Source organism: Chamaea fasciata, unplaced genomic scaffold, assembly GCF_029207755.1.
Source record: "Chamaea fasciata isolate MVZ Bird 193981 ecotype frontalis unplaced genomic scaffold, bChaFas1.0.hap1 SCAF_9, whole genome shotgun sequence".
Lineage (NCBI taxonomy): Eukaryota > Metazoa > Chordata > Aves > Passeriformes > Sylviidae > Chamaea > Chamaea fasciata.
Window position 1 is genome coordinate 2,991,436 of NW_027094094.1, and position 7,956 is coordinate 2,999,391.

Below are 7,956 nucleotides of genomic sequence, written 5' to 3' on the forward strand. Positions count from 1 at the left end.
GGACTTGCATGCATTATTTTGGAACAAAACCACGTGATTTAGCTTTGGTTAAAAATACACTGAGCAGATATTCAGGTTTTCTTTTGACACTGGGTTTTTATTGACTGCTTCACGATGATATCATAGCAAAATAAGATGCAATATTTAAAAAATATTCCTTTGGTGGATATTTTTGGTTGCACAAAACCGTTGAGTCGACAGCAGTTCCGCAAATATTGTGAGGTCACAGTCCTGCGTGGCTGCTCCGCAAAAACCTGGTGTTTGTAGGGAAGCTCAGAGTGAGAGATAATCTTTGAGTTTATCCATAATTCCATGAATTTTATCAGCTGGAACTACAATGACTGTCCTCAGAGGCTTCATTGGTACATCATCAAAGGACCATCTGCCACCCAGACAGGTGTCACTTTCCTCTTGGACAGAGTAGTTGAATTTCAGAAGAGCTTTCTAAACAACAGGAACAAAAGGATTCAGATTAAAATGTTTAATTAGCATGAAGATAATAATACCTCATCTAAACAAAGTGAAAATAATGAACCTCTTATGCCCATGCTTATTAAGGAGTATTTTTTTCCCCTCTGAAGTGTCCACCAAAAAGAACAACCAAAAAATTTACTATTTAAAGTGTTTTAAACAATTTTCTTTTCACATAATTCATATCATTCATATTAAATTCTATAGTGATTGCTACTATTATAGTTTGGGATCAGAGAAACAACCTAGGAGGAAGGGAAAAAAAAAAAATAAGTCAACGTCCTGAGGCTCTGCTGCTTTCAGGACCTACTCTTAAAACTGCCCAGAATCCTAAAAAGTAAGAAATCTGTAAGAATATGAGTAGAAATTAAGTACAAAGGGGATGGGCAGCAATATGAATCCTGAGGAGAAATTCATAAAGCTCTTGGAAAGGTTCCAGATGGCTGGAGCAACAACTCCAGATCTATTTATGCTTCTCCAAACAGGCAGGTGTCTAGAAGGTGCATTATTTCTTTTCAGGGATGTAAAGCCCATACAGAAAGTCCCTTTCCATCAGCTTTCCTAGACAAAATTCCTGATGGACAAGAAAAACAACCTCATGCATGTTTCCAGTTCCCACACAAGTCAGACTGAGAACTCTGAGCTGAACCATCAAGTAGCAAAACTCACCTGATTCCTCCCCTTTGGGGGAAAATGAAGATCCACTCTCCTTTTAGGTTTGTTTCCCACTAACAATGTATCAAGGCTTTAAACCTCATTTTGGTGAATTCACTGAGCCACATTCACTGAGCGGCTTTGCTCAAGAACAATTTGAGCTCCTCTAATCAATTCCAAGTCTGGTTATAATAGATTTCCTGGTTATAATTTTAAGGAACAGAAGACAGCCCAGGGCAGTGCCAAGTGCAGGAAAAGGCTTCTCTCAGTTTGATATGGCTCCAAGTGCCTCACCACATTTAATGCTATTTTATGGCAACCTAATTAACATTATGTGTGATCAGGGAGGACAGACACTCAGCACTAATTTAACACACACACATTATTAAGTACAGAGAGACATTTAATTTAATACCCTACATAATGTTTGAAATGAATTTTTTTTTAAACACTGAGAAGGAAGACTGTTAAAAAGAAAAACACGCTCAGTTGGAGTCTATCCTTTTGAGCTGAGAATTACTGGAGTTCAGATGAAAGCACACAATTAGCCTTTGATAAATAACAAAGCTGAGATAAATAAATACAAAATGGGCCTTCTAGAACAGAACACCCATGAGCATCACAGGCTCCTCCCCAGCAGCTTCTCAATAACATTTTACAGAGTTCAGCTTCAGCTGTTTCAGCTGCTGTGGCAGGAACACAAAAACAAAATCCCCAACTTGCTGCTGCACAGAGGCTACAACACAATTCCCTGCAGCTACCAGTGAATTCCCCCACTTCCATCTCTCTCCTTCCCAAGAAATAAAATTACAGCCCTATCACAGCCTGTGTCAGAATGATTACACACAGGAACCTTGGCCATTAACCACCCCATGCATGTGCAATTCCTTTGCCCTGCAGGCACTGCCAGAAATGAAAAGTAACAGTCTCTTGACAAAGTAATAGTATTGTACTACAGTGGTCTTAAAGCTCTGGGAACAAAAAGAAAACGCCCAAAAAAACCATGAAAAATTCTTTGCATTCAAAGCACATTTCAAATTTTATTTCCTGCATTTTCCCCTCACCTGATCTGGCTTGAGCCCAGCAGAATTGTGTGGCCACGTTGCCTTAGGGAATGGGAAGTAATATTTTCATGTCAGTGTTTCACCACTTTTTATTAATATACTTGCCCTGAGTAGAATAGAGACAGAAAAGGGAAGCAAGAGCCACTTCTTCTCTGTGAGTTTTTATTCTGAGCATTTTTTGCAAGTAACAGGGACCCAGGAGGAAACAGATAAATCAATACACGAAAAGAGTCTGATTGCTCCTCTCTCAACACTACTCCAAAACACCCTATTTATTTAATTTTTAATTAAAAAATATTTGTGATCATCTTGATAAAAGCTCCCCCTTGAAACATCTCCTGTTGATGATATGTAAAGAAAAAGAAGCATTTTAAATTAAATCATGGTGTTACCTCATGAAAGAATTCTTCCTCTGCATTTGCAAACATTAATTCCTCCTTTGGCTGATTTCTCCCTTCCTTCCTCTTGGAATTGCTCTTTGTGGCTTCTGTAAAGGTCTTGCTGATAAGGAGGTAATAGTGGCACTTTCCACAGGGTTTGTTTGTTCTCTGGGCCTCAGTCAGCTCCTTCCTAAAGAGGAATAAATATTTACACAATTTAAATCCTAAACAAGCATGTAAGTAAACCTTATAATGTATTGGTATAGATGTTTTGTAAAGGATATTCAGATTGCAGCCTATTCTTTTATGAGCACCTCAGAAAATCAATTTTGCAGATGCATTCCTGGTACTTAAACATACTATTTGTACTTTAAACAATAAAAATATGGATTTTCTTCCACAGCACACAGAATAACTCTTTTTCCCCAAAATCCTGTTCATGGTAGAGTGTCTGTGCAATGATTCTAAGTGGAATTCTCCCTAAAAACACATCACATTTTTACTTCCTTGAGGAACTGTAACTGAAGAAACAGAAAATACTCCTGCTCACCCCTGTGCTCAACATGTTGTTACTCCAAAACCTTTAGACAAAGAGGCTGAGATCTGAATTCGAGCTGTGACAAGTGCTGGATTTGTGGTGACCCTCAATCTGACATCTCATCTCACATGAGAGGAAAGAAGGCAAAAAAACGAAAGAAGAAAAAAAGATGATCTCCATTCTGTTACTGGTTCCTTATCCAACAAAACTTCCTTGTTCTCAGTTCCCAGCATGGCACTAAAATAATGTTTCAGTGGATTCATTTATTTACATTCACCCAGCTTTTGATATAATCCCTGAATTGCAGAGATCAACCAGCACTTCACCTGCTTTTTCCTGACTTGAAACTAATCAAAACACTTCATATTTACATGAGCCAAAACTAATTCACCTTTTAATCTTTTCCCTCACTCCAGATCTCCCATTCCAGAGCCAGACATTAACAAAGAAGCAGAAACACTCAAGCTGCTCATGATCAGCATGCTAAAATCCTTCTCACTTTTAAATTTTCCTAGATCAGTGTGAAAATAATGGGCAATACAAGGAAAAACTGCAACATACGCACAGCTACTTCTGTAGGACAGCATGTGTTACTATATTATTATTATTATTAACTTAAATTATATCCTCTATAGAATTTGAGAAAGTTTTGTACCTTTATAAAGATATAAAAAATATTTAAAGAACTAACTAATGACCATACATGAGGTATTTTTTTTTTGTTCATGCTTTACTCCTATTTGTAGCATCAACTGTCTTAACACAGCCCTACATACTTAAGAGTTCTGAAAAATATGAAGAAAAAACACCACTTAACATCATGCAAGGGAAAAATAAAACACAAACAGAACTTACTGGAGCTGCTGGTGCATGGGCAGAGCGATCTGTGGAGGGACATTGATGAATCTCTCACTCAGGATGAGCCCCACAGGCTTCGTGCTGTCGTTGAGGAGTTGTCCCAGCTGCTCCAGCACTCGCTGCTCACAGCTCTGCTCACAGCGACTCAGCAGCAGCTCTTTGATTTGCTCAGCACACTGAGTGCCCTGCAAGCAAAAGGGTGCTTTCTTCACCTGCTACAACAATTATTTACACAAGGAAAGTTTGAATGTCAGTTCAAGGGAACTCTCTACAGGCCTGGTGGCAGTTTCCCTCAGCAGCCTCTAAAGCTCTGCACAATTGCTGTGAAATCATTCTCCAGCTCTAAAGCTGAGGGCAAACAAAGGTTGTGAAGGGATGGGAACAAGGAACTGCAACCCCACGGCAAAGGGAAGGAATACAGGAGACTGACAGCTCACCCTGGAATTACCAGGCCCACTTTTAACTCTCCGTTCCAGTCCTTGCTTCGTGTTTGACCCTCGGCAAGTTACTGCACCCAAAAGAAGCCAAGCCACTCCAAGTTTTATCACCCCAGTCCTCCAGAGTGGAATTCCAAATCCTGGTGCAGCTGTCCAGGCTCCTTACACAGGATGCATCTCATTTATTACTGATGTTAATATTTATAACCAGATGTCACCGAGGAATACCAACCTTCCTTTCTGTTAAGTTCAAGCAGCTTATAAAACCAAATACTTCATCATCATCATCTTCTTCATCACCACTACTGTCTTCCTGTACCTCTGCTTGCTGTTGAATGAAAGGAAAAGCAACAGCTCACGTTGACATTCTACTTCCACTCTGCAGCAAAAAGATGTTTTTCTTTCCAGGTGATACCAGCAGATGAAAATCATCGAGGAGATCTCTACAAACACACACTGCAAATTCTGCTGCATCACTGAACATCTCAGAGGCAGCTTTAGAGAGGGCCAGGTCGTGCATCTTCTACAGCAGAGCCCTCTGAAAGGCACTCAAGGTTGATTGCTCACATTTAATAAGCAGCATCTCAGCCCAGGGATATTTGCAATATCTTAAGCAAAACCAATTCCCTTCAGTTTCTAAGGTAGGGAAGTAAACCTGGAGTGTTTTGACAACCACAGAGCAATAAAGCTCTGACAGGGAGGAGGACAAAGAGCTGTGTCCTTGTAGGGAAGTCACAAGCTCCCATTTCTTATGGAGACAGTAAAAAACTTCTCCATTGCATTTTCAGCATCACTACACTGAAATCCAGGGAGTGAAAAGCCTTCCATAGGTAAAAAGAAACCAGCAAGAACAATGCGACAAATCCCTTCTTTGCTTGAAAGCAGACATGGAAAATTTCAGTTCCCACAGAAAAATTATTCTTAAAGCAGACAAAGCAAGGAAGAGCACAAGTAACACAGACAGGATCCCCTTCTGAAACACAGAAATCATGTCATCTCAACAAAGAAAGTGTTGTACTTCAGTAATAAATATAACACCTGTCTTACCTTGATAATACTCCCAATATGGTTCTGTTGTATTAATATATCAGTTAATTCAGCAGTGTTAACAGGAGCTTTTAGAAACAACTGGAAGACAGGAAACAAGGATTAAGTTTCAGGCACTGAGGGTATCTCATGGACCACTTAGTACAAAACAAAGTGAGCTTTTTATCTATCTTCCTTCATTATAATATTGCAAAAACTAACAGTCAGCTGCTTGAAGTGCTTGCTCCTGCACCTTCCACATGCTGATATTACCACACTGGTACCCTCTGGAGTTTGGTATGATCTGAAAGCTGTGGTTATTCCATCCCTGGAAGTGTCCAAGGCCAGGCTGGATGGAGCTTGGAGCAATCTGGGACAGTGGAAGGTGTCCCTGCCCATGGCAGAGAGTGGCACTGAATGGCCTTTAAGGTCCCTTCCAACCCAAACTATTCTGGGATTATCAAATAAAGAAAGCAAAGTAATATATAAAACTATAAATCAATACAGAGAACATGAACTGATGTCTTTACATAACTCCTTAGACATTATTTATCAATGGACATATCGACCAAGCTAACAAGTAGCCACAGTACCTGCTGCAGTAACTTCTTTATCCCATTATAGTCATTGTCTGATATGGAATGTGCTTCAAATTCAATATTCACCTCCTGTGGAGTAAAACAGAGAATATCACACACACTTGGCAAGGAGTTATAACAGAACAAAGCTAAACTGTAAGAAACTTGAAGATGAGTAATGGCAAACAGCAGAAACAGAACTTCTTTCCACCTTGCGGTTATCTCAGCAATTGTTATCATTTCTCCTGTCATCTTTAGAGAACATCTGTGAAAGTAACTTTTCAAAACTGACCCAGCAGTTGTGTCAGGAACAAACCTTTAATGCTTTGCTCCTGCCATCTGACTCTCACAATTAATTACTGTAGCCACAGACTCTTCCTGTAGAGAGGTTTGAACCAGACAGTCAAACCCTGGGAACTTCAGGACTGGGGTGAAATGCCTTAGGAACAGGTGAAGATTGCTGCAGACATTTAGATAATTACATCCAAACCCTTGTGCTATTTTCCCAAGTCCTCCTGGCATCACCAACCCCACTGTGGAACTCTGCAAATGATGAGACCCAGGCAGTGCAGCAGCCACACTGGGAACTGCTGCTTCTCCTTCCACAACAAATGCTCTGTGTCTACCAACACTTTTATTGGTATTCAGTAGTAAAAGTCACACCTGCCGAGGTTACTTTGCCTACCTATTCCACGGATCAAGATCATTCAAAGTAATTAATTGCCAGTTTCAATTAACACTTCCTGAGTAACCTCAACAGCTCAGCCTTTCTTTTGCCACCATTCAGCCTCACAGCTCTCTCCAATCCCACATCGAGGCCATGGCCTTTGCTGTCCGCTGGAAAAACAGTGTTAAAGACCCGCTTGTAATGTAGAAAACACGCAAACAAGCCCTTGGGAGGCAATAAAATTCAGGAGACACTGGCACTGGTTGGCCCTGGAAGTGTCCAAGGCCAGGCTGGACAGGGCTTGGAGAACCCTGGGATCGTGGAATGGCAGGGGGTGGCACTGGATGGGCTTTAACGCCCTTTCCAAACTAAACTGTTCTGGGATTCTATACTAAAAGAGAGCAAACTAATATAAATGTAATACAAGAGCTACTGCTCTGTGCCGACAGCACCATTTCCAAGCAGCCGCCCTCCAGCCGCACACCTGAGCGGACACGCCAAGGGCCGGAGCTGAGCCCTCGGGGACCCCGACACTTGAAAAAGCGTTTAAAAATTTAAGAATTTTCAACAACAACGCAGCGAACACACTTTGGATCTCCGACCCCCAGGGAACCACAGGACACGAACCTGGCCGGGGCCCCACCGGGGCACAAACCCCTTCGCGAACATCCTCGACAATGCCACACATGAAGGAGCCCTGTGGGACCCGTCCCGCTCTCCTCAAAGGCACAAACCCCGTTCCCAACATCCCGTGACAACCCCATCCATGCCGGAGCCCTGTGGGCCGGTCCCGCTCTCCTCAGGAGCACAAACCCCGTTCCCAACATCCCGTGACAACCCCATCCATGGCGGGGCCCTGTGGGCCGGTCCCGCTCTCCTCAGGAGCACAAACCCCGTTCCCAACATCCCGTGACAACCCCATCCATGGCGGGGCCCTGTGCGCCGGTCCCGCTCACCTCCTCGATGGGCTCGTCCGAGTCGGAGCCCTCGGAGCTGCTGCGGGAGCCCTGGGAGCTGCTGGAGCCGCTGTGGGAGCTCTGCTCCCCGGCGGGGCCCCGCGCCCGCCGCTTGGCCGGCGTGGCCATGGCACGGCTCGGCGCCGTGGCCGGGGCGCTGCGAGTCGCGGGTTATCGCCGATTGTCGCCGAATGTCGCGACAGCGAGCGGCGGGCAGCGCTGGGTGCGTGTGCCGGGGCCCGGGCGGCCGGGCAGCGTGGAAGGGGAGGCGAGGGCCGCACCGCCCCCGTGCCCGTAAAACCCGGATTTCCTCTCTGCGCTGCTGCT

At 43.3% G+C, this 7,956-nt stretch overlaps 1 protein-coding gene across 2 annotated transcripts; it reads right to left on the reverse strand.

The window, feature by feature from the left end:
- Positions 1 to 76: 76 nt before the first annotated feature.
- On the reverse strand, positions 77 to 7,938 carry BCCIP (BRCA2 and CDKN1A interacting protein). Of its 2 annotated transcripts, none has more exons than XM_066190732.1 (7): positions 7,630 to 7,938; positions 6,022 to 6,096; positions 5,450 to 5,530; positions 4,635 to 4,730; positions 3,963 to 4,180; positions 2,582 to 2,759; positions 77 to 444 (listed from the first exon to the last, which is right to left on the reverse strand). In XM_066190732.1, the coding sequence occupies exons 1-7, from the start codon at positions 7,756 to 7,758 to the stop codon at positions 274 to 276; spliced, it is 948 nt and encodes a 315-aa protein (XP_066046829.1). In that variant the 5' UTR covers positions 7,759 to 7,938; the 3' UTR covers positions 77 to 273. The 2 variants fall into 2 exon arrangements, with proteins under 2 accessions (XP_066046829.1, XP_066046830.1); XM_066190733.1 differs by having other exon boundaries at positions 3,963 to 4,150; positions 7,630 to 7,936.
- Positions 7,939 to 7,956: the final 18 nt, after the last annotated feature.

Coding starts and splice junctions, on each gene's coding strand:
- BCCIP (XM_066190732.1), bottom strand. CDS start 7,758: ATGGCCACGCCGGCCAAGCGGCGGGCGCGGGGCCCCGCCGGGGAGCAG. Junction 6,097..7,629: donor CGGACGAGCCCATCGAGGAG/GTGAGCGGGACC, acceptor TTTACTCCACAG/GAGGTGAATATTGAATTTGA. Junction 2,760..3,962: donor CCCATGCACCAGCAGCTCCA/GTAAGTTCTGTT, acceptor ATTCCTCTTTAG/GAAGGAGCTGACTGAGGCCC.